Source organism: Aythya ferina, assembly GCF_964211825.1.
Source record: "Aythya ferina genome assembly, chromosome: 4".
Classification (NCBI taxonomy): domain Eukaryota; kingdom Metazoa; phylum Chordata; class Aves; order Anseriformes; family Anatidae; genus Aythya; species Aythya ferina.
In genome coordinates, this window is record NC_140300.1 from 31,621,092 (window position 1) to 31,647,027 (window position 25,936).

Sequence of the window (25,936 nt, forward strand, 5' to 3'; positions counted from 1 at the left end):
GACTTTTCTAAGGAGAAACCACTCAGAAACGTTGCTTTTTTACATAGCTCTTTAATTCATCTTAGTCGTTAATTCAGGTCATCATCCTACAACTCTCACATGCCTGAAAGATCCATACTCCTGACAAGAAATCAGTGCAAAAATACAGAGCTCAAGTGTCAAAGTCAAATTCCCAATTACATGTACGTAACTTGCAATGCAACCTTGCTAATCCAGGTAAGAGTTTCTGCCAGCTGAACTTCAGCACTCAAAAGGACCTCATCTCAGTTTCAAGGCTGGGCAGCTGGTATTCCCCTCGTGTGCGAGTCTGTTCCTCATTCACATCAATCACGGCACTCAGGACCAGGATCCTCTCCCCAGTGGGCTCCCCGTTTCTCAGTCACAAGCTTAATGAAGTAGCTATGGTTGGCATACAGCTTGAGCTTCTCACTGATGTCAACCCACTTCACCATCCCAGCGTCATCACCTGCTTCCAGAGGCAAGTTATCCATTGTCTCACCTGTTCACAAAACAAGCGTTAGGACATGCTGTTTTCTCCTTCTTTCTCTTCTCACACCTGACCAGTTCTTCCTTTCCACAGGACTCCCCCAAAGGCAACAACCTGCAACTATTTCTCAGAGAGAAATCAATCAAGTAGCTCTCTGAGTCTGTGCTAGAAAACTTTTCCAGACTTGAATTAAACATTTTTTTCCAGAAATTTGAGTGGCACAGCTACAACTCTTTATTGCCACTCCTAGGTTAACACCAGGGGCATGACAAGTTACCAGAAATCATTACAACAGCACAAGCCTAGCCAATCCCTCTGAGTCAATTAATTGTTTAACATCTGATTGCTTACTTTCTCAGGTACTACCCAACAAAATATGAACTGAATTCTGAAACTTACATATGCCTGCAATCCTGTCCCCTCCCCTCCCCAAATCACTATTTTATCGAAGTCACCGAAGTAAAAAACATAACCAGCACTTAAATAAGGATGCAGAAAGGCTTTCTAGTTGCTCTGAAGTTTCTAACTTAGATTTCCAGAGCAAGTCCCAGTACTTGTTAAAAACCAAGCCAGGAAATGCTTATTTAAAAAAAAAAGTATATCAGAAACAAAGACCAAAGGAACACCATGTTTATTTTTTTCTGGGGGCTAATAAATCAAAAACCAGCAGCATATTAAGCTTCACCACTATTATCTCTTAACTACCCAAGAGTGAAAATATCACTGTATGACTTCTGTCTGTCTGACCTCCAGAGAAAGCAGACTGATTCACCTCAAGAGGGGAAAGATGAGCATTCAGGATAACGGATCGATCCAAGAACTACCAATGTATGCTCATTCCAATTAAATTATAGAAGGAATCGAAAGTACAACAATTGCTCTGGCAGAGTAACAGAGACAAAAAGTGTCAAGAGACAGCAAATAAGACAACAAAGACAAGAATGCAGTAAAGATCATCCAGCAGCCAGAGGCAATGCACCTGAAGCAGACACCGGTACTAACTGTGAAGAAATGAAACCCAAGAGCCTTCCAACTCAGTCAATGAAATAGGAAATTAAACCAACTCAAGCTAAATACAGTGTTTGGACAGTGACTGACCTAGTGTTCTATCTATAGAACAAATGACCATTCTGCGATTTGGAACTACGTAACACAAAAGTAAATTATTTTCAGGCAAATCCCTTATGTTCCTTAATTCAGGACTGAAAGAAGTCCAAGGGGAATGACAACCAATACTGGCTGCAAGTGAACATGACAAAAGATGGGGGACCCTCACACCCATTGCTTTCAATCTAAGAATTAAACTCAACTTATATTCTCTTCCACTTTCATGGCTCATCTCAGCCCCATGTATGCAAAAACATCTACACCAAAAAAGCAGCAAAAAGCACAAGCAGCAATGCCTACCTGTTTCATCGTGATAGTTCACAGCCTCCGTCTCCATCCACGCGTTGTCGGTGTTACGAGGGTCATCCACATATCCTCTGTACACCTACCTCAGTGGACAATCACAAGAAGTTCAAAAAAAAGGTGGCACCATTAAAAATCACCTGCAGTCACTCTTACAGAGTATGCAATTGTCCCTTCCCTGTCTTATATCACAAAACCCTGAGCATCACAGCTTATCTTAATGACAGTGCATTCATTTTGTCATCTCCTAACTAGCTGCAAGTTACCCCGAGGCTATCTCAAAAGACACAGCTTACCACAAAGTGCTCCTGGCTAAACAGCCTCTGCAGTTGCTTTTCCAAGCTTGCTTTTTCCTCAGGAGATTTCTGCAAGGAGTTCAAGGCCTCTTCCCCAAATTCTCGCTTCAGAGTAGCACTGATCTTCTCCCCTGGGTCTACCATCCCCTGAGAGTAGAGAAAAAAACAAACTGAGGAGCCTAAGACCTCCCATGCTATCAATCTTTTACTGGTGCTTAGGACATTACACCCATACAAATCATGCTCCGGTTATGTAAGAAATTCTACACTTATTTGTAAAAAGCAAGCAGACACATCCTTCAAAAACTACAACAGGTGAGATTATACCTGCATTAAGCAAAGGACACCATCAAAATTAAGTACAAGTACTGCCTTGTAATGCAGGAAGAGCAGAAAGCCTATCAATTGATGCCTGGGAGGATAAAGATAAATTGTTTATAGGACCTTTCTCTTCCCCTCTACACCATGAGGTCATCCCCAAAAAGCAATTATATCACACGTATGGCAGTTATCTGCTTGTGGCCTTGCCAGAGGGATGTCCACCTTTTCCAAAGCTTTGCTCTTACCCCCGGGATGGCCCACTCCCCACAGTCTCTCCTCTTGATAGCTACGAACTGCAAGATGTTTTTGCCAGTAACTGGGTGAGCGATCTTATTGCCACTTCCATCCCTCTTCCACCTGCAGAAAGCGACAAATAAGGACATTTGTTGCTGCTGCTTCTTAGAAGGAAACCGAACAGCAGAGCTCCCACACAATGGCCTGTTGGAGGGCCAAGGCAGCGGATCAAGCACAGTTCTGGATCAAAGACAGACAAAAGCTGTCTGGGAAGATCTTGTCCCTCCATTTTTGCAGCTAGGTCCAGAACATTGGTATCTACTGTAACTCTCATTGTGAAGCCTTTACGTCTAACTGTACTTTTACCTACCCGTAAGATAACAATAATTATGCTTTCTGCTATGACAAAGTATAAATTCCGGCCGCAACATTTCAAACCACCCACTCAGCACCAACAGAAGGCCTCAAACACCCACCACCACACTCAGGATTTAGAATAACTGCAGTAATTACAGCAAAAAAAACTATCTAAATAAAGACAAAAATCAAATCTGTGTTTGTTTTACTTTAAAGGAAAAAAACCAGCAGCATCAGTAGCCTTCTGAAAAGGGCAAGAACTAAAAAGCAGCAGCAAGACAGTGGTTCTGTCTTCAGTGCAGTATTCCTTAGCTTGCAGTTTGGTACCTACACCAGCTTCTCTGAAAGCTCTGGGTGTAATACACTTGATGTGAACTCACACAGGCTCTGGAGGCAAAACCACCATTAAAGCAGAGCACACACCGACAAAACAGACTAAACAAGCCCCATCTTCTTCTCCTGTACACCAGGCCACACCAGTGTTTCCTCCTGTGCAAAACCAGGCACACCACTTCATTCACAGCTGAGGCACCAAGACAAAATCCTGTTCCTGCAATTTATTATGCCTCAGCTATGGTCTTTTGGTGCATTTTTCAGACAATAACAACATGTCATGTTATCTTTTAATTTTCACGTTTGTTACTGAAGAGCATTTGTACAGTGTATTTCTACTGAGTTGCACTTTCTTGATCTTTAATTTGCCTTCTCAGCATTTCAGAAGCAAAGGCTTGCAATGAACAGCAAGTCCTAGCTATTTTCCAGAACCAAAGGCTAAAAAACTGTTGTGTTCCACATATCCATGCATCTCTCCATGCACTTATACATACAGGCTTACGCAGAGCAACACACAAAAAGCCGCCTGACATGCAGTTGCTGGTTCCCAAATGCACAGAAAAAGATGTGACTGCTTTTGCTTTACTGCACGCCACCTTTCAGTCACTTGTCCCTTACCTAGTCACAACGGGATCGGCGGCGTGGTTTGGCCCCCAGCGCCCTAATAGTCCTCTGCCTGTGAGACCAGTCCTTCCCGCAGGATTCCTGAAAGATGCATCACAGCACATTAAATAAGTGTATGTCCCCATGTGGAGCTTCAAGTGTTCTGCAAAAGCAGCTCTAAGGAAGCTGAAATAACAAAGCTAAGGATAGCACCGTACATCCAGCGCCAGCACAAGCTTTAAAGAATAAAGAGATCCTCTCCTTCATTACCTTTTCGTGTCTGACAGTACAGGCAAAGAACAAAATAGCTTTATTTTCCAGATGACATATTCCTGATCAAGCTTTACTCCCATCACACAAATATAACCTGGTCTGGGAACCTAATCCAGCCTTCATTTTACCAGACTACACATGCACAGAGCATTTAATTACATAAAAATTCCAGAGGAAAAAGAAGAAATAAAATTCAGGTCTGATTACACATCTGTGCCACACGAGGATTTGTTAGTGGATGGAAACACTCATCTACTCTGCCATAGTGCACCTAAATGGTATTAAAAACTTCAGAGCACAACACATGGTCCAATTGAGGGAGCAATTCCACCACACCCTACTATCAAAGGTGCTAGTGACCTCCTCCCCCCAGGATCCCACAGCCCACTGTTGGGGCAGAACTGGCTAGTGGCTTGCTGCCACAGCCTTCTTCTCAAAATAACCTTCTGGCACTGAAGTATTGTTTCTGCTGTCTTAAGAGGGGACGCTCTTGATTTTATTCTAGTAGGTACCATCTACCTAAACTGACACAGACCTGTAGGAGCTCTAAAACTACATCACTGAAATGAATATGCAACGAAAATCACTCACCGGGGCCTCCCATTTTCAACCACATACAAGCCATTCCGACTTGTCCTCTCCACTTCTCCATCTCTCTCATTAAATTTGGGAGAAAAATTTTTATCACTGCAGACAAAAAAAAAGTAATTAGAAGCAAACTAAAAACCCAACATGCAGCAGAAAAGGTTGTAGGTTGGGTGGCTGGCCTACAACACCCACTTGACTAATGGGCAGGTTTAGATGGATCTTAATACATAGGCCCTCCGTGTCCTGTGGGAAGCTATACAGTCTGAGCAATTACTGATGACTGTCTCTGTATTTAAATCTTCAGCTAAGTGTGGCACTCTAAAGCATTTAACATTTTCTCCTCCTACAATTTCATTTAGAAGATGTTTCAAAGCTGTTCTTGTTCACGTTGGGGAGCATTAGATTTTATCCAGTGACAAAGCTAACAAACACTTTCCTAACTGACGAGCAGCGAGCAGTTACATGCTAAAAGCAATCAACAACTTTGCAAAAGTTTACTGCCCATGCCCTGTGTGCACCTCTGAAAATAGAAGCACACGCTGGTAGGGTGGCCTACAGAAGCCTCCTTGCTGCTCCCAAAGCAATTCCCCTCAAACCACCACAGGAGTCAATCTACTGACCAGCTTTTTCCTCACAATCCATTTGGGAAGCTACACTAAAAAACAATTCTGTATTTTCAAGCGTTACCAACATCTCCTCCAAGAGCATCTGGCAGTAGGTAACTCCATACACCTCATCCCCTCACTAAGCAGCTTATGGCATTCCTCGAGAGGAGAACAGAGAACGTGTTCACGGAACCAACACACACGTTCACAGAGCAGTCACCATCAGGCATTCAACTTGCTGCATTTCCCGAGTCAGAGCCCAGCTCCAGACCTCAAGGTCTAACCAGATTCTTCTCACCTTGCATCCAGTTATGCATGCACATACTGAAAATTTTCTCCCGAGCTCTTAAATCCAACATTATTCGCGCTCGTCAAAAATATTGGAAAATACATATCAGTAAGGGTTCTGAGAATTTTACTTCTCTCACAACACAGAACAGCCGTAGGAACAGTTGCCCATTATTGCAATTAACTCAGTCGATCAGTATTTCCTCCTGTCCCGTTCAAAAAAGCCAAGGGCCACACTTTCCACTCACTTGATCTGAGGATCTGCCCACTTGGGTCCTGCCAAAACAGCCGCTGCGGTGTACTCCACAGGATTATAATCTTCCCACTGGGTCAGCCAGCCCACTTTGTCTTTGGGAACTCGGCTACGCTCAACACGTGATCCGGGATACGGGGAGGTGAGGGCTTTGCTGTGGTACCACCTGTCAACCTTGCAACTGCTGAGCATGTTAGCAGGGTGGAGATGGGACCAGTGGGCTGCAGACAAGTTACTGCAAGAAAAAAAAGATCTCATTCCTGCAGCAGCGCAAGGCAAGCCAGATAGGGAACAACCCAGGAGTCCAGAGGGGCGCAGGAGGCGGCGGAGAGCACACCCCTTCCAGAAGGGCCCCTCCAGCTCAGCCACCCCTGCGTGCACCCAGCGCCCCCCTGCAGCCCCCTGCAGCCCCCCGGCCCCTCGCAGCCCCGGTACCTGCGGGGCCGCAGCGCTGCAGCGAGCCCCAGCAGGGCGAGAGCCCGCTGCAGGCCCAAACCCGGCAGCATCAGCAGCCAGCGCGGCCATGCCCAGATTGGGGCGGGGATCCCCGGGACCCCTCCTCCCTCGGGTTTGGGGCCGGCGCCCCCTGGCTGCGGGATGGGGGCGGTGGGAGCGGTGCGGGAGCTGGCGCTGTTCCTGGGCACGCTGCTCTATGCCTACGCCGAGGCGGCGGTGCGGCTGCTGCTGCCCGCCCGCAGGAAGGCCGTCGGCGGGGAGCTGGTGCTGCTGACGGGGGCCGGCCGCGGGCTGGGCAGGGCCACGGCCTGCGAGTTCGCCCGGCGCCAGAGCCGCCTGGTGCTGTGGGACGTGGACACGGTAACGGGGAGGGGGGCTCGGGGGGCGCGGTGTAAGCGGGAGGCGGCGGGGAAGGGGGGGGCCGCAGCGGCAGGGCCCGCATGCAGCGCCGGGACACGCAGGGAGATGCGGGGAGGGCAGGCGCTGAGCCGCGTTGCCAAGGGAGATGCTGCAGCAGGAAGATTTTGGCAGCTTAAGGGGCGGTGGAAGATCGGAAAGAATGCCCCTAAGGGACTGCTTTCAGCATAAAGCACAAATTTCTCCAACGTAAAAGACAGCCGTCTTCATCAGATGCTGCTCCGCTCCAAAAATATAAAAAAAATCTCCAAAGATGCTCTCTTCTCAAGGTCCTCCCCCTGGGCAACACGTGGGTGTGCTACAGCAGCACATAACTTCTGCTCCTCTCCTTCCTCACTCAGCACGGCCTCAGGGAGACGGCTGCGGAGTGCGAGAGGCTGGGAGCCACCGTGCACACCTTTGTGGTGGACTGCAGCAAGAGGGAGGAAATCTACAGCACTGCGGAGAAGGTAGGGGAGCAGGTGCACGAGAGAAAGCTCAGCCAGGTGGGCTTGGTGTCAGGAAGGGTTGGAAAAGTGCACCCGAGGTCTTCCACTCACGGCATGCAAGTCTTGAAATCGCTGCCCTTTTGTTTCTGTACTGAGAGAAAAGCAGCCCTTTGGGTATCGCAGCCCAGCTCATCCTCCTTTGCAAGCCTCTGTCCCCGCGAGCTCCCACTTTAGGCTTTAGACCCGTGAAGGAACACCTTCCTTTTAGCTTGCTGAGAAATAGGCACCTCTGTGGAAATTGGAAAGACTTTATTGTAGAAGTAAGGTTCAGGTGGTCCAGAACATTCAGTATGTCAACAGAGCCAGCTGTGACTGTGTGGACTATTTTTGTCTGTGGGTGAAGAGTCTATAAAAACTGGCACATGTACAAACATCACATCTAAATCAGCTTCCAGGATACTGCACACTTTCTACTCGATCAGGAAACACAGCATGATTTTCCTCTCCCTGAAAGAAAGATTTGTAAAAATTAAATTAATTGCTGCTCATAACCTTGTATTGTTGTGATAACAAACAACACGGGGCTGCATGTTCTTTTTGCCAAAAAGGTGAAGAAGGACATTGGCGATGTCTCCATCCTGGTGAACAATGCTGGTGTGATCACGGCTGCCGACCTGCTCTCGACCCAGGACCACCAGATTGAGAAAATGTTTGAGGTCAACATTCTCGCCCACATCTGGGTAAGGACCGCTGGCGTGTTCGTCCCTCCGTGGTGGTGTGAGTGTTATTGAGGAGGTGGGGGCACCCTCAGCCAGGCACCAAGACCCTGCAGGCAGGAGGTGCATGGCTCAAAAATGCAAAACGTTTTTTTGTCACCAAGCCCTGAGAGCAGGCAACAGGGCCAGCCTCTCCCCAGCTGCTCCTGTCAGCCCAGCAGGGCTCCAGGTCTCGATCCTGGGGCATTTTGTACCTGCCTGCATTGCTGACTCCCTTCTGGGCTCCTGGCACTGTCTCAGGTCCATCCTGGAACTGTTCTGCCTTTGCCTGTGTGTACCACCTCCCTTATACCCCTCCAGAACTTCTCCCTGCATGGAGGCGACATGGCTGGGCCCTATCAGAACTAGGCCTTGCCCTCCCCTTCCCTGGGGACAGGGGCAGCTTTCAGCAGGAAGAACAGAGTGGTCAGTAAACAATTTCTGCTTGCAGGGGACTAAAAGGCGACGGGGGACTAAAGTGCTACAGATTGGGTGTGCTGAGGAAAGACACCGGCAGCGTGGCTGCTGACAAGTGAAACCTAAAGCTAGGCAATGTGAACATCAGCTTCTCTCAATCCCTGGCTTTGCTGAAAGGCTCCTTTTGGAAATCGGGATGCAAATTGTCCCAGCTAAAAGGAGACCGGGTGTCTCTGTGGTTCTCAGGAGCTTGGTGCCATGCAGCCCCTAGCACCAGGGGTAGGCCTAGTCACTGAACTGCACATAACTGGGTTACTTAATTGCACATAATTGAGGCCAGCATTGAAGACTCCTAAGAAGTCACTGTTCCTTTCCTCCTTCCCACGCCCCACCTCTTCTTCTTGTTCTAAAACCCTTTCCAGACAACCCGAGCTTTTCTGCCAACAATGATGGACAACAATCGGGGTCACATTGTTACGGTGGCTTCTGCAGCAGGTCATTTTGTTACCTCTTTCATGGTGGCTTACTGGTAAGTGACTTCCAAATCAGCTCTTTTCATTTCTTGTTTTTAATTGTGTCTTCTCCACCAGCACGCACGGAGTAACCGAAATAAGCATCCCACTGAATAAGCTACTTCCAAAGAACAATGCCAAGGAGAAAAAAAAAAAAACAAACACAACACCCGTCAAATAAGGACCCACAGAGGTACCCACTAATTTCATTATTAGCTCTGATTGAGGTGATTCAGTAAAGGATTAATGATGTGACCAATCAACTAATGAAATCTTCTTACTTTTTTCTCTCCATACCTAATTCAGATTTTGCTTTGTTAAAAAAAAGAAAAAAGGTATCTTCTTCCCTTCTCCTTCTTAGAATGTAGCACTGCTGTGAGTTGGTGTGGTGATAATGAGACAATCCTGACTGAGCAGCTTTTTGCAGTTCTAGCATTTGTGGCAGTGACTGCAGTGGACAGAAACACTTCTGCCATCATCAGATAAAACAAGGCATTGACTGTAAAACTATTGTAATCTTTTGAGAAGATAAAAGATACGGTAATACTGAGTGCTGTAAGCAACATGACACTGCTGAGAGGCCAAAGTACTGCCCAAGTTTAACAAAAATGCATGCACAAAATTGCAGCAATACTATTGTCTGGCATAATGTCATACTGCATCTAACCTAGCCCTCTACAATAGTGTTTCCCAGCAGAACCATCTTTCCCTGGGTATGTTCCTTCATGGGGAGTCACTGTTAGCCATGTAAGAACACCTGAGCCAGGACTTTTAGCTGTATTACACTGTTAAACTTACTTGATATTGCTCCTTTGATTTGCTTCTGCTTGGTTCTGTTTTCTACTCCTGGCCTCCACAAACTTCAGTCGCACTAAATTGCTTAAGTCCTTCATTTCAAATCTCATGCTTCAACTTCACAACATGCTCCACATGATACAAGAAGCAGTAGGATTGTTGCCCATACGTATAATCCCTTTTGTTCTTAAATTTGCGCACTTCAGAAAATTCTTCAAAATAATTCAGCTTAAAACAAAGTCAGCTGTATGGATTCACACACTATCATTTCCTAGCATTCATCTGCCTGCTTAGTACTAACCTAAGTTTTTTTTAGAGTCACCCACTTCACATCCCACTATGCCCTCCCCTGGCAGCACTATCTATTTCTGCGCTACACTGTGAAACAGTAAAAGCCAGCATTAGTTCCTGCCCCTTCTCTTAGAGATGGATTACACATCTTCCCCTGCTAGTCAGTACTGGGTGTTCTTTCAGCCCCTTTCTATTTACATCATGTTGGAAATAGCATTCCCACCTTCTCATTTGTGACATTTTTTCTTCATCAGTTCAAGCAAGTTTGCTGCTGTTGGATTTCATAAAGCTCTAACCGAGGAACTATCAACCCTGGGAAAGAATGGAATAAAAACAACATGTGTCTGCCCAGTTTTTATGAACACTGGATTTGTCAAAAACCCCCGTACAAGGTAATGTTTTGATAAAAGCCACATCTCAGCCTGCCTTTCTTTGTATTTAGATGGATTTACCCCTGCTTTAGGGCTTGCTTTCAACCTGTATATCAAAGGGTAAATAAAATTGGCTGAATATAAATCTCTTTCTGCATTATCACTTCAACCACAAGATCTGCATTTGAATTACCTGACTTTGCCTGCAGTTGAAGTATCCTACTTCGCATTCAACTCTCCCATGTATTACCTATATCATTCTTAAATTTATGCTTTCCTTTCATTTTAGGCTTGGAAGGATTTTGGAAGTTGATGAAGTTGTGAAAGAAATGATGGAAGGAATACTGACTAACAAGAAAATGGTTTTTGTTCCACCACAGCTGAGCATTGCTTTACTTACTGACATGTAAGTGACATTAAAAAAAAAAAAGGGGGGGAGGAAATATTCAACACAACCGCATGAGTGTAGAAGCATCACACTTGAACCATCTGATTCAAGTTTTACCATTGGAATAAGTGTCTTTTGCTTTCACAGAAGGAAAGCTAGCTGTTGGTATCATTGAAATACATGTAAATACCCCCAAATGATGGCTAGACACCCATAGTCTACATTCAATTCAGTTCCATTTATTTTCTACCATCATTAATATCTTTAACCAATGTACTAGGTCATTAAATTCATTCCTTACTTGACTTCAGTATGTCTATAGCCACTTGAAAACGTGCATCTGTCTGCCGGAGACATTTTTTTTTCTGATTGAATTATCTCAAGTATCCTACGCCACATGTCAATGCTAAGGAATTACATAGTGATTCTTCCTAATGACAATAGGAGAAATAAAAGCATTTTGTTGAGTCCTGTTGTAGGTCATTACAGCTGACAGGAAGGTTCCAGGCCTAGAAGGCACATTAGAACAACTAAATTACCACACCAGTTAGCTTCTACAGTACCTCAAGAAACCCTTGGTAACAACTTGTTGGTGAGAAGACAACTTGGCTCTAACCAAAACCTCCTATTTATGAGAGCCTGTAGAGATTCTCCTGTTTTCCCCAAATTCCTCAATCAACCAGATGAGGTTTTGAAAGCAAAGAGAAGACAAAGACAATTCTCACATTATTTTTAATGCACATGCCTACGTTCCGTGTTAAACCTTCCTGGATGCAGCAGCAATGCTGCAACCAACGTCCTGCCCGGGGGATACCTGTCCTTGGAGTTGTCAGCAAAGAAGGAAGGTAGTGAAGGGATCAGAAATAAAGCTAGCCAAAGAATTTCAAGGACTACATATCCTTGGGAACTACTCCCAGTTTCAGTGTTGGTCTCTGTCTGAAGCAAGCACGCATTCTGCACCCAGACCAGCTCTTGTCCCACCTGTGCTGCCACTTTTCCCATGACCCAAGTTCTTATCCTAGATTTCATTGCATGGTTTTATCTTTCAGGTTGCTTCCAGAACGTGTCTCAAGATTTCTGAAAAAGCTGACAGATGTTAAGTTTGATGCAATTGTTGGACACTGGAGCAAACAGTGAACAGCAAGTTATTTGTTGTTTCCCCATGGCACGAGTGAAAACAGAACATGGACCATGTGTAGCGCAGCAGTTTTGATTCAGAGCGGAAGCAAGACAGGTATTTCCTCCAGGCCACCAACACCCTTCACACCTGCAGCAGGAACACACCTGCATAACATGGAGTGTTGCCAGAGCAGAGATGCAGCTCTGCAAGTCAGAAGGGCTGTTTTACCTGTGCATTGTGTCATCACTAGCTCCTTCCCTGCTTCTCGCATGCACCGAGGCAGACAGGAAATGCAGCAAAGCCCATTTTGGGACAACAAAGGGATTTCCTGAGTATATGTATTAATCTGGACTCATCACTGAGCAAAGAGATCTTGTGGGAAGAAATTCATATGGGTGGTCTGCTTCAGTTCAATGAATCGTTTAAAATTTTAAAATGGAGCATGTGTTACAGGCTTTTATGTGCTTTTGTAGTGAGTACCTGAAAGGCCACAGCCTTTTAATCAAGTGTTACCTGAATATGTTGATTGTCGCGTTATGCATGAGCAAAATCAGCACGACTTGTACAGAATAAATGCAGTTCTTTACCCAAAAGGTGCCTCGCAGCAGTTCAGCCATAGCCAGCTCCTAGAGGTGCATTTAAGGCACAGCAGCAGCAAGTAACGCGCCCTCTGCCGGTGTCATTTCCCACATGGTTTGGTAATCCCCAGACTTCCTAAACAGCTTCCTCTGAAACGGGTGCAGTATTTCTTGGCCAGTTACCGGGTGCCCTCCCGCACTTCATGCTCATTTGAGAATGCAACTTATTTCAACCAAAGATAGAAGAAGTTACACTGAAAAAAAAAAAAAAAAAAAAAAGACGTGGACTTGTTGTCCTCACACTAGCAGGAGCTTGTATCTTTAAATAAAAATCAAGGAGATGCTAAAAACCTGGAAGCTCCTCATTCACATGCTGGGGTGAGCTGAAGTGGAAGTCCATGGGACTTGTACACCATTATAGACCAGGAGAGAAAACCTTAACAGGGAAGCCAGCAACTCCTGGATAAGCCTTCATTTCAGCTCACTGACACACATACACAGCAATTAGGTTTTTCATATTCCATTCCTTTTAAACACTGGCACTGTTCATTGCACGAGCTGCCACAGCTCCAGCAACCTGGGACGATTCCTGGCTTCCCCCTCCCCACCCTGCCCTGCCCCTTGCATGGTTTCCCAGTAGGAGGGGACAATCCCAGCGCTGGGGCTGACAACCTGCCAACGAGCAGGCCTGCGTGGGGCACGGCCCCAGAGGAGCCCCACTGTCCCTCACAAGCCACTGCCTCCTTCCCTGGGCACCACTGTGACCAGGAAGAGGTTAAGCCTCCAAAGGTCTGTGTAAACTCTCCTTGGCCTGTGGAACAGCAGAACACCAGGCGATGAAACACCGGTCAAAGACCTCTTCAGAGCACAGAGAGGTTTTCTGCCTACTTGTGCAACTGCTGGCTGCATTGCTGTTTGAGGGAGGCCTGAAGACACTGCTGCATTAAGCACAGCTACACATGGGTGACTTTCTGTGTAATCCTTTATCTCCATACCAATGTTTTCTTGGCCTCCTCAGTTCTCTTCCTGGCCACCAGAGTCAATACAGCTCAAGCTTACCCCAAAATCTGGTTGTTTGGTACCTGGTGGAAACCTATGCTATCAAACTTCATATAGCTACTTCCAGCAAAGCCCCAAACTCAAACAGAGGTATCTTGCACGCCAGCTTAGGGCACTGATGAGCCTGGTGGGGACTCTGCTCTCGTGCTCTGCCTCCCCCTTGGCCGCCTCTTGGAGCTGGCGTTCCCCTGCCTCAGCCACAGCCCCAACTGGAAGCCCGTGCCAGGAGAGAGGCAGCACTGCTGAGCTGTGAAGTCAGGGCCTGGCTGAACCACCAAAGATGTTAATTAGGAAGAGGAAAAAGTTTCAGGAGAAAACCAGCACCTAGCTCTGAGCATCCCCACTGGCATCAAATATCTTCTCCCACTGTAAGTATGAGCAACTGTGGAGGCAAAGTACAGCAACAAAACCTCTAACAACTCATTTTAGCTGTAAGCCAATCCTAGTTAGAAGGCAGATATGTAGGGAGCCTTCACTCTCCCCAGACCAGGGAAAAAAATCCTTGTGTACAATTATAAACATGATTCAAATTCATCCAAATTTCAAACTGAAAAGTAAAAGAGGAAAAACAATCTTTCAAACAAGACTAAGCAGTTACATTGTTTGAGGAGGGTGAAGGAATTCAAGTGATTCACAGTTGAATTCCTTCCATTTTCTACAATTATGTTATAGCAATAGTAGGAAGTAATAGTACATCCTACAAAGGCAGACCCCATTCCCCCCTCCACCTGAACCATAAAGCCATCGGGATGCTCGACACAGGAACGTCTTTCATAAGCTAAGGGCGGCTGCCCAACAAAACCCATCTTGCTGACAGTTTCCCCGTAAGCCTGGCCTGTCACCACATGCACCATTACCCAGCAGCCTGTACATATAAACTCATATTAGATGTACAAACAGCACACAGTCTGCTAATTCCTTTTGATAAACAGCCTCTTTCTTGGACTTGACATCTCCGAGAAAGAGGAACTTTTGACATCTGTCGTGGTTTAACCCGGCTGGCAGCTAAATACCACGCAGCCGTTCGCTCACCCTCCCCCTCCCTCTCTGGGACAGGGGAGAGAAATGGAAAGTGAAGCCCGTGAGTTGAGATAAAGACAGTTTAATAAGACAGGAAAATAATAATAACAAAATAATAATAACAATAATAACAATAATGTTACAATGGTGATAATAGGAAAGTAATAATAATATGTACAAACAAGTGATGCACAATGCAATTGCTCACCACCCGCTGACCGATGCCCAGCCTAACCGAGCAGTCCGGCCCCCTCCCCCTGGCTAGCCACCCCTATATATTGTTTAGCATGACGTCAGATGGTATGGAATACCCCTTTGGCTAGTTTGGGTCACCTGTCCTGGGTCTGTCCCCTCCCAGCTCTTACTGCACCCCCAGCCTGCCCGTTGGCAGGACAGAGCAAGAAGCTGAAATGTGCTTGGCTTAGTATAAGCACTGCTCTGCAACAATGAAAACATCGGGGTGTTATCAGCACTCTTCTCATCCTAAGCCAAAACACAGCATTCCACCAGCTACTAGGAAGAAAATTAATTCTGTTCTAACTGAAACCAGGACAACAGCCTTTTCTTCTGCCTGGCCGCAGCCTATTGCTTACTTGCTCTTTCTACAGCCATGAGTCAGCCCGCTTAGAGCGATCCAGGCGAGTTCGTTGCCCGTTTTAGGGCAGGACAACACACAAGGGACTGTCCTGATCTCCACAGGCTAACCCACCAGTACTGTGCTCCAGCCAAATGGTAGGAAAAGATGCAGTGAACCAGAATTCATCAGGACAAAGGGGAAAGAAAGGCCCTTAAACCACCCAAGCTACGCGGGGAAGGTGACTACCTCCCAAGACAAGTACAGCCATGGAGATCTGAAGCACCCGGCACATGAAGGAGCCGGCATCCCACCTGCTCCAGAGGTCTCCGTGATGCCACTGCTTCCATGTTTCCACTGCGGGGCACAGAGGAGGAGCACCTGCTGGCATTCACATGGAGGGATGCTGCTCTCCCAGAGTGCTAACCAGTGAGATATTCAGCTCAGCTCCTGTCCTCTGCTGTGGGGGGGAGTTGCAGTTGCTCGTTACCCTACAAATCATAAACACCAGTAAGAATAAGGACCATAAATGACCACTTGTTTCACCTGCCAGTGTGTTAACCAGTAACAATAACACTACAGTTAACTTAGGAAGTCGGTAAAAGAAAGGTTGTGACCTTCTGTGGACTCAATTGCTTCCACTTGGTTTTAATGAGTCTAAGTTAAAATTAGTCACAAGTATTTATCCTCTCTACAAGGAAGAGACACCAGTGAAGTCTCATGCATCTGGCACCCTCCTTGGAGATACATCCCCCCCTTATGAACACACTCATTGTGTAGGGTTTTAGTGGGAACAATCTTAACTCTGCAGTTGCTTAAAAGATGAACCAGAGTAAAAATATCACATTTATTGACTTTTCTTCTATTCCGGTGAAAACATCAGGTCGATGTTAAGTGAGATGGAAAAAGCAGATAGGGCTAAATGTTCTTACGCAGGTCCATTTAGGTAGATATGAGTTCAGGATGTATATGTAACCTCCAGTCCACATTGAATAATAGCTTTGTTAGGCTAAAGATCAGAAATACTCCACAAACAGCACAAATCAGCAAAACAACCTCCAGCTGGTTTCCACTGACTGGCACCCAGTCATAAAACTGTTCTCTACAACTTGGGGAAATTGCTGTTAGGTGGGTTCCCTCCACATGTAGAGCTGACCGCCTCTGCTCCAACATTAACAAGCCACCAAGACACAGCTGCTGAAGACAAGCAGCCTTCTCTCTTCACTTACCTGACAATCTGGATCTCTGTTTCCAACTCCCTGTGCTGTACTGATACCAGAGGTTCTTGCCTTCAGTCTCATTTCAGCCCACCTGCAGGTCCACATGTAGGACTCCAGAAAGAAGGAAACACCAGCCTCACAGGTCAGCAGTAACTTGAATTCACAAAGTCCTGCTTCCTCAGGAAATCCAAGGTCCTTTTCCTCACAACATCACAGAATGGCTTAAATTGGAAGGGACCTCTGGACATCATCTGCTCAAGCACAACCACCTAGAGCAGGTTGCCCAGGACCACACTCATGTGGCTTTTGAATACCTTCAAGGAGACAAACACCACAAATCCTCTGGGCAACCTTTCCCAGTGCTCAGTCATGCCCACAGTAAGAAAGAGGTTTAAAAAAAAAAAGTGTTTCCAGATGCTCACTTTGAAACTCCCATTTCACTTTGTGCCCATTGCCTCCTGACCTGTCACTGGGCACCACTGAGAAGAGCCCAGCTCCAGCTCCTTGACATTTGTTGAGCCAGGGGAGTTTTAGGTTAGATGTTAGGAAGAACTTCTTCACTGAAAGGGTTGTGAGGCACTGGAACAGGCTGCCCAGGGAAGTGGTGGAGTCACCATCCCTGGAGGTCTTTAAAAGACGTTTAGATGTAGAGCTTAGGGAAATGGTTTAGTGGGGACTGTTAGCGTTAGGTCAGAGGTTGGACTCGATGACCTTGAGGTCTCTTCCAACCTAGAAAATTCTGTGATTCTGTGATTCTGTGATCCTCCCTTGTGGGATTTACAGACATGGATCAGATCCCCCCAGACCTTCTCCTCTAAGCTGAACAGTCCCCGCTCTCTCAGCCTTTCCTCACAGGCCCTTAACCTTCTTTGAGGACCTTCACTAGACTCCCCCCTGCTGCCCTAAGTCTCCCTCGTACTGTGGAGCACCCAACAACACCCAGCACTGCAGGTGTGGCCTCACCAGTGCAGAACAGAGGGGAAGAACTGCCTCCCTCAACCTGCTAGCAATGCTTTGCCTAGTGCAGGCCAGGACACCAGCAGTCTTTTTCACAGCCAGGGCACATTGCCGGCTCGTATTGAGTGTGGTATCTTACCCAGGCTGACTACTGATCATTTTCTTGTCCTTCACATGCCTGGAAAGGGCCTCCCAGATCAGCTTCTCCATCCATTTTGTACATCGTAACTCTCCATCTCAGTTAGCAGCTTCAGTACTCTGGGCACTGCTATGACACAAGCATTCCTGCAGCAACACTGAAATGCAGAACCCTATAGTCAGGCAAAGATCTTTAGTGAAACAGGCAACAGCCATTCCTTTTGTAACATATACTTCCACTGCCAAATCCATTGATCCCCCGAGGATTATATGAAAAACATCACGTAAAGGTCATTCGCAAAATCTGGCTGCTTTATCAGGTGAGAAGTAATTAAACTAAACAGCCAGCGGGGTTTATGAGGATATGACACATGACACCTTCCAGCTTCCTGATGTGTGCCACGCTACCCAGCACCGTATATATAGACGCCGGCCGTCCAGGCAGCACTACCACCGCAGCCAGCCGACTTCTCCTGACCCGCTGACCAGCCGCTCAACATGCAACCCAAAGGTAGTACCGGGGACAGCTCTTACCCCACTGCCCTACAGGACAGAAATCTGCTTGGGTATGGCTGCAAACTGCAGGGGAGGGAAGGGAACAGAAGGGAAAGTCCACGATGAGGGTGGGAGATGCTCAAAGCCCAGCTGGAGCAGCCCTGCACCAGCTGCTGCAGCCAACCCAGCCTGCATACGTGCTCCCCGCGCCTTCCCTTCTGCTGGAACCGGGGCGCTGCAACTCTGTGCCATCTGCTCCACAGGGGTCTCGCTCAAAATGAAGCTCCTCCTGCTGTCCTGCGTCATGAGCATGGTCCTTGCTGTTGCCAACGCTGTAAGTACCGAACAAAGAAACTGGCGGGTGGCCGATGCAGGCAATCTTCATGTTGTCACTTGGAAATCGCAAGGTTTTGTAACAGATGGGAGAGCCTCAGAAATACCAATGGCTGGTGCAAGGCTGAACACATGTACTGTACTCCCATTCCAGACTCCTGGCTTAAGATGGAGTCCTACTCAAACTTTAAAGCAAAAGAGAAATTGTAAGGTCACTCCCAGCCCATCAGTGGGCCCCCCCGTTCCTTCTTTGCATAGCTGACTATTTTCTAGACACTGAAGAACAAGTTTCCTCTGCAGATCTTGGCTTTCTAACAGGATACACTTAAAAATAAACAACTGAATGCTTTGTTTAAAACAAACAAACAAACAAACAAAAACAAAACAAAACAAAACAAAAGAAGTGTGTTTTTTTTTTTTTTTCTTTCTAGTGTGTTTTGCTCTAACAAAAAATTGTTTCTTCTTCTACAGCAAGACGATAGCGATAGCTCTGGTGGGGAGAGCACTGAGGCGGTAAGGCTTCTGTTTCTAAATTACTGGGTCTCACCAGTTGTAACATTCAGATTTAACCAGGCGGTTGGCCCTGACCTGAAAAACACTGATGCACAATGCCTTTCTTTTCACAGCCAACAAGACGACCCATTTTCTGGCCTTTTCGTCCCATTATTCGCCCCTTCCTGGAAAGGCTCAAGGCTGCTCGGTCTTCCTGATTGCGAGCCTGAGGTAAGCAATGTATCTTGTACAAAAATAAGTCTTCAGCAAGCACAGCCATGACATTTGCCTACTTTTTATATTCTGCACCGTACTCATTCTGCAGAATACTTTGCAGAACTTAAGTGATTTTCATTTCCTTCAGCATTGCACATTATCTTAATCACTTCACAGAGAAGAAAGAAACATGCTACTGGACTTGCCACACCATAGCCAGTCGTACACCCAGCTGTCAGGAGCTGCCCAGCTACCTCCCATGAACACAGAAACAGCCTCCTCTCGGGGTTATGGCTTCAAAAGACAATTACACTGCTAAGGGTTCATATAAAGCATTCATTGAGATATTAAAACAATTAAATGCTCTTGGTTCTAACCTGCAATTCTCCTACTGCTCTGCAGGTGCCTACCTGGATAACCATGGCTGTCTCCTGCAGGACGCTGCTGCTTCTAGATGATCTTCTACTTCCCACCTCTCCTTCACACCTTCTGTCAGCAATGTGCTGAAAACGGAGGACCACCAACAACAGGGTCCCTGTTTCACACACCCACTACTGAAGCTGGTGTGTGTCGAAGCGTGTGTCTCTCAACCCTTCTCTGCTTAATTTCTAAATCTGAATAAATGCTGAGCATCAAATGACTAAGGTCTCTTAATTATTTCTTGGGGAAAAGAAACACACGAACGTCACTTCAGCGACCCTGCTTGCAATGACCATGAGTAGGAAAGGAAGGGAACTCCTAAGGCTGGCTTTGCCTTTTGTCCATGCTGAGATTCACAGGCTCTCTCAGGTCTTTATCTGGCCCTACCAAATACTACCCAGCCTCCTCTCTGTGCTTTTAAGAGACTATTTATCACAAACATGGCCACTGAAGCCAACACCAGCTTTACTCTTTACTCTTTGTAAACAAGATCCATGTAAGCTTAAACAGCAACAGAAAGCATTTATGTAGTGTTAGTAATACTGTACAAGATATAACGTATGGCGAAAGACGTGTACAGGGATTTAAAGGGAACCTCAAGGCTATTAGCATGTTTTAGACAGAGACAGTCCAAGACATTAGAATGTGAATAGCTGTTAATCCTACACAGGTATGTAACCAGGGCATCACAGCTTATTTCCATGACAGATGTATTTTTTCAGCTCCTAACTAGCTGCAAGTCATCCCGAGGCTCTCTCAAAAGGCACTCATCTTACCACAGAGCGCTCTGGGCTGAGCGAGCTCTGGAGTCACTTCCCCAAGCTTCCCTTTTCCTCAGGCCATTTCTGCAAGGAGCTCAAGGCCCCTTCCCCAAATTGCTGCCTAAGAGTGGCGCTGATCTTCTTCCCCCGGTCCACCATCCCCCTAAAGGGGGAAGGAAAAAAAAGAAAGAGACAGAAGTGCGCATCCCTAAGGGCTCCCCAGCTGCCCCCCTCTTCAGCAGTGCTGAGGACACTGCACCCCCTCGCACCCGGCTGTGGTTATGGGAGGAGTCCTACATTTACTTGACGAAAGGAAGCAAACCCCCCGGCTAGGGGAATTTAAACTCGCAAAATTAGCATGGGCTAATGGACACGTGCCCTAAGCACAAGACACCGGCAGAATTAAGCAGCCACCGCCTTACAGGCAGCAGGCGGCCCCCCACAACCACGGGGCACCCACCGCCCCCCTGAGGCGCCCAACAGCCGCCCGCCATTACCCCTCCTCCCCGCCCATTGGGCGGAGTACCCGCCCGCTCCGCGCTGCGCTCCCCGATTGGCTGCCTCCTCCCCTGCCCCCCGCCGCTGTCAGGGTCCCGTGCTGCGGGCACTGCGGGCACTGCAGGCACTGCAGGCACTGCAGGCACTGCATACACTGAGAGCGCTGCGTCCGCTGCGGGCACTGCGCGCGGCGGGATGGGGGCGGTGGGAGCGGTGCGGGAGCTGGCGCTGTTCCTGGGCACGCTGCTCTATGCCTACGCCGAGGCGGCGGTGCGGCTGCTGCTGCCCGCCCGCAGGAAGGCCGTCGGCGGGGAGCTGGTGCTGCTGACGGGGGCCGGCCGCGGGCTGGGCAGGGCCACGGCCTGCGAGTTCGCCAGGCGCCAGAGCCGCCTGGTGCTGTGGGACGTGGACACGGTAACGGGCTGCCGAGCCCCGCTCCCCGTCCTGCCGAGCACCTGCGGGGTGCGTGGCACATAACCTCTGCTCCTCTCCTTCCTGTCCCAGCACGGCCTCAGGGAGACGGCTGCGGAGTGCGAGAAGCTGGGAGCCACTGTGCACACCTTCGTGGTGGACTGCAGCAAGAGGGAGGAAATCTACAGCGCTGCGGAGAAGGTAGGGGAGCAGGTGCACGAGAGAAAGCTAGTGGTATTCCACTCACAGTGCGCAGGTCTTGAAATCGCTGCCCTTTTATTGCTGCACATACAGAGATCGCAGTGGCCCTTTGGGTATCACAGCCCAGCTCGTCCTCCCTCACGAGCCTCTGTCCCTGCGAGCTCCCACTGTAGGCTTTAGACCCGTGAAGGAACATCTTCCTTTAATCTTGCCAAAAACCACACAGACACCTCTGTGGAAATTTGAAAGACTTTATTGTAGAGAGTAAGGAGTAAGGTTCAGGTGGTCCAAAATATTCAGTATGTCCACAGAGACAGCTGTGACTGTGCAGGGCATATTCACCTGTGTGATGTATAGAAGAGTACAAATACCGGCAGTAATCAAGGGAAAAATGTCACATCTAAATTGGCTTCAAGGATACTGCACAATTCCTACCTCAAATAAAAGAATTGTAAGAAATTGCCACTCACAACCTTGCATTGTTGTGATAACAAACAACACGCGGCTGCACATTCCTTTTGCCAAAAAGGTGAAGAAGGACATTGGCGATGTCTCCATCCTGGTGAACAATGCTGGTGTGATCACGGCTGCCGACCTGCTCTCGACCCAGGACCACCAGATTGAGAAAATGTTTGAGGTCAACATTCTCGCCCACATCTGGGTAAGGACCGCTGGCGTGTTCATCCCTCTGTGGTGGTGTGAGTGTTATTGAGGTGGGGCACCCTCAGCCAGGCACTGAGACCCTGCAGGCAGGAGATGCACGGCTCAAAAATGTAAAATGTTTTTTTGTCAGCGAGCCCTGAGAGCAGGCAGTGGCTGATACTTGGCCCCTGGGGCCAGACAGGGTAGGGCCAGCCCTGGCTCTTGGCCCAGCTTGGACATGGAACAAAGCTCAGGTACAGGGGCAGCATTCAGCAGGGAAAACAGAGCGATTAGTAAACAACTTCTGCTTGCAGGGGACTGAAGGGCGTGCTACAGATTGGGTGTGCTGAGGAGAGACACTGGCAGCGTGGCTGCTGATGAGTGAAACCTAAAAACTGAAAGGAGACTGGGTGTTTCTGTGGTTCTCAGGAGCTTGGTGCCATACACCCCCCAGCACCAGGGGTAGGCTTAGTCTCTTAATTGCACATAATTGGATCTCTTAATTGCACATAATTGAGGCCAATGTCGAAGACTTCTAAGAAGTTACTGTTCGCTTCCTCCTTCTCACGCCCCACCTCTTCCTCTTGTTCTAAAACCCTTCCCAGACAACCCGAGCTTTTCTGCCAACAATGATGGACAACAACCGGGGTCACATTGTAACAGTGGCTTCTGCAGCAGGTCATTTTGTTACCTCTTTCATGGTGGCTTACTGGTAAGTGACTTCCAAATCAGCTCTCTTTGTTTCTTGTTTCTAATTGCCTCCTGCACTAGCAAGGAGAGTAAGATAGTTTGCCACTGGTTAAGTTACTTGCAAAGCAGGATGGCTAAGGAGGGGAAAACAAAACAAAACAAACACCCATCAAATAAGAACTCATGGGTGTACCCAGTGATTTGCTTATTAGTGTTGACTGAATCAGGAAGAACATTTCAGGGAAGGAATGGTGATGTGATAAATCAACTAATATTGTCTTCCATTTCTTTTTCTCTCCATACCTTATCCAGAGTTTGGTTGGTAAGAAAGGTATCCTCTTTTCTTCTTACAATATCATAGTGCTTTGTGAGCTGTTGTAGTCCTCAAATAAACAATAGGTAGTTTTACTGCTTTTTACTATTCTTCATTTTAAAAACTTTGGCAGTATTTTTTTCCCCTGCAGTGAGAAATGATGGACAGCACAGGCTTGCCTCAAGTGAACTTTAAAGAAGGAAACACTAGATTTATGCACGTGAATTACTATTTCCTAAGAATTCTTAACATTCATCTGACTATTCACTGCTAGGGTAACCTAGGTTTTTCCCCTATAAATTCCACAGTGTCTTCCCCATCAGCAATATACATTTCAGCACTATGCTGCGCTGAAAAGCAGCACAGGGAAAAGTAGAATTATTCCCTGCCCTCTCAGGTGGATCGCCTTTTTTCCCCCCTCAAGTCAGTACTGCATGTTGTTTCAGCACATTTCCTTTTTTTTTTTTTGAGGTTGGAAATAGCATTCATACCTTCTTATTTGTGCTTTTTTCCCCACCAGTTCAAGCAAGTTTGCTGCTGTTGGATTTCATAAAGCTCTAACCGAAGAGCTGTCTACCCTGGGAAAGGATGGAATAAAAACAACATGTCTCTGCCCAGTTTTTATAAATACCGGATTTGTCAAAAATCCCAGTACCAGGTAATGGTCAAAATTCAGCATTACATGTTTCAATCTGCTTTACAACTGTTATTCAAACTGAGTATATAAAAACTGAAGTTAATTGGTATATATGATTGGCTAACAAAAATTTGCAACATTGTTTATCCTACATAATGATCATCTTCTAATTACCTGACTTGATGAAATCATGAAACATCCTACTTTATATTCACCTGCTACCTTTATATTACCACTGTTGCTCTTATATGAATGCTTTTCTTTCATTTAAGGCTTGGAAGGATTTTGGAGGTTGACGAAGTTGTAAAGGAACTGATGGAAGGAATACTCACTAACAAGAAAATGGTTTTTGTTCCATCAAATCAAAGCTTTGCTTTACTTCTTGAAAGGTAAGAACAACATAAGTATCAGGAATAACTCCATGCGTGTACAACCATTAAGCTTGTAACATCGGATTCAAGTTTAACCAATAATTTAGAATACGTGAGAAGACAATGAAATAGAAGAAATCATATTTCTTTCTACTGAAAACAGCAGAGAACAAAAAGTTTTTGCTGAGTCCTGTCATAGGTCATTACAACCCACTGTTTGCAGAGAGCTGCTGAGTGGGGAACTCGACTGCTCCACAGGCTGACAGGGAGGCAAAGGGAGACTGAGGGATCTCTTCCTTCTCAGACAGGATTTCTCATGGGCTTGCCAAGAACAGGTTCACAGGTTCTCTGAACCAGCAGCCACAAGCTCCAGAAGCAGCTGAGGAACTGCTGCTTTTTAGGCTTTGCTTCCTCATGCCAGCACCAGAAGATCTAGGCCACAGGGGAAGGGAAGGGTGCTTGAGAAGGACTCTGTTGCTTCTGCTGGCCATGAGAAGCACAATTTGTCCTCTCGGGCTTCTTCATTATCCCATTGTAGCTGCTCTGCTGGGACAACACTTTAACCAGAGCTTAGTTTCCAAACCTAGAAGGCACATTAGAACAACTAAATTACCACACCAGTTAGCTTCTACAGTACCTCAAGAAACCCTTGGTAACAACTTGTTGGTGAGCAGACAACTTGGCTCTAACCAAAACCTCCTATTTATGAGAGCCTGTAAAGACTCTTCTGTTTTCCCCAAATTCCTCAACCAACCAGATGAGGTTTTGAAAGCAAAGGTACCTGGCCTTGGAGTTGTCATCAAAGGAGGAAGGTGGTGAAGGGATCAGAAATAAAGCTAGCCAAAGAATTTCAAGGGCTACATATCCTTGGGAACTACTCCCAGTTTCAGTGTTGGTCTCTGTCTGAGGTGAGCACGCATTCTGCACCCAGACCAGCTCTTGTCCCACCTGTGCTGCCACTTTTCCCGTGACCCAAGTTCTTATCCTAGATTTCATTGCATGGTTTTATCTTTCAGGCTGCTTCCAGAACGTGCCTTGAATTATCTGAAAAAGATAACAGATGTGAAGTTTGATGCAATCATCGGACAGCGAAGCAACCAGTGAACAGCAAGTTGTTTGTTGTTTCCCCATGGCACAAGTGAAAACAGAACATGGACCATGTGTAGGGCAGTGGTTTTGATTCAGAGCAGAAGCAAGACAGGTATTTCCTCCAGGCCACCAACACCCTTCACACCTAGAGACTTGTCCCACACCTGCAGCAGGAACACACCTGCATAACATGGAGTGTTGCCAGAGCAGAGATGCAGCTCTGCAAGGCAGAAGGGCTGTTTTAGCTGTGCATTGTGTCATCGCTAGCTCCTTCCCTGTTTCTCGCATGCACCGAGGCAGACAGGAAATGCAGCAAAGCCCATTTTGGGACAACAGAGGGATTGCCTGAGTATATGTGTTAATCTGGACTCATCACTGAGCAAAGAGATCTTGTGGGAAGAAGTTCGTATGGGTGGTCTGCTTCACCTTAACTAATCATTTAAAATTTTAAAAGCCCTATAATGCACACAGTTTTATGTGCTTTTGTAGTGAGTACCTGAAAGAACACAACCTTTTAATCAAGTGTTACCAGAATATGTTGATTGTCGCGTTATGCATGAGCAACATCAGCACGACTTGTACAGAATAAATGCAGTTCTTTACCCAAAAGGTGCCTCGCAGCAGTTCAGCCATAGCCTGCTCCTAGAGGTGCATTTAAGGCACAGCAGCAGCAAGTAACGCGCCCTCTGCCGGTGTCATTTCCCACGTGGCTTGGTAATCCCCAGACTTCCTAAACAGCTTCCTCTGAAACGGGTGCAGTATTTCTTGACCAGTTACCGGGTGACCTTCTGCATTTCATGCTCATTTGAGAACGCAACTTATT

The 25,936-nt window shown here is 46.9% G+C and overlaps 3 protein-coding genes and 2 long non-coding RNA genes across 5 annotated transcripts; 3 read left to right on the forward strand and 2 right to left on the reverse strand.

Annotated features, from left to right (window-relative positions):
- Window positions 1-31: 31 nt before the first annotated feature.
- Window positions 32-6,592, reverse strand: NUDT9 (nudix hydrolase 9). The gene is made up of 8 exons (XM_084517384.1): window positions 6,484-6,592; window positions 6,044-6,283; window positions 4,906-5,001; window positions 4,057-4,143; window positions 2,760-2,871; window positions 2,194-2,340; window positions 1,895-1,979; window positions 32-499 (listed from the first exon to the last, which is right to left on the reverse strand). The coding sequence occupies exons 1-8, from the start codon at window positions 6,552-6,554 to the stop codon at window positions 324-326; spliced, it is 1,014 nt and encodes a 337-aa protein (XP_084373510.1). The 5' UTR covers window positions 6,555-6,592; the 3' UTR covers window positions 32-323.
- A 53-nt stretch (window positions 6,593-6,645) lies between these two features.
- LOC311435879 (17-beta-hydroxysteroid dehydrogenase 13-like) lies at window positions 6,646-12,591 on the forward strand (the record flags this gene model as incomplete). The annotated part of the gene is made up of 7 exons (XM_084517386.1): window positions 6,646-6,864; window positions 7,263-7,370; window positions 7,958-8,089; window positions 8,944-9,050; window positions 10,374-10,511; window positions 10,780-10,896; window positions 11,928-12,591. The coding sequence occupies 7 exons, from the start codon at window positions 6,646-6,648 to the stop codon at window positions 12,013-12,015; spliced, it is 909 nt and encodes a 302-aa protein (XP_084373512.1). The 3' UTR covers window positions 12,016-12,591.
- Window positions 12,592-17,722: 5,131 nt separating this feature from the next.
- On the reverse strand, window positions 17,723-19,891 carry LOC311436475. The gene is made up of 2 exons (XR_014692885.1): window positions 19,491-19,891; window positions 17,723-18,557 (listed from the first exon to the last, which is right to left on the reverse strand). It is a non-coding gene; the product is annotated as an uncharacterized lncRNA (long non-coding RNA).
- LOC311436474 lies at window positions 17,984-19,720 on the forward strand. The gene is made up of 5 exons (XR_014692884.1): window positions 17,984-18,055; window positions 18,303-18,373; window positions 18,844-18,885; window positions 18,999-19,095; window positions 19,483-19,720. It is a non-coding gene; the product is annotated as an uncharacterized lncRNA (long non-coding RNA).
- A 941-nt stretch (window positions 19,892-20,832) lies between the features above and the next one.
- LOC311435878 (estradiol 17-beta-dehydrogenase 11-like) lies at window positions 20,833-25,722 on the forward strand. The gene is made up of 7 exons (XM_084517385.1): window positions 20,833-21,173; window positions 21,264-21,371; window positions 21,901-22,032; window positions 22,619-22,725; window positions 23,537-23,674; window positions 23,926-24,042; window positions 25,041-25,722. The coding sequence occupies exons 1-7, from the start codon at window positions 20,955-20,957 to the stop codon at window positions 25,126-25,128; spliced, it is 909 nt and encodes a 302-aa protein (XP_084373511.1). The 5' UTR covers window positions 20,833-20,954; the 3' UTR covers window positions 25,129-25,722.
- Window positions 25,723-25,936: the final 214 nt, after the last annotated feature.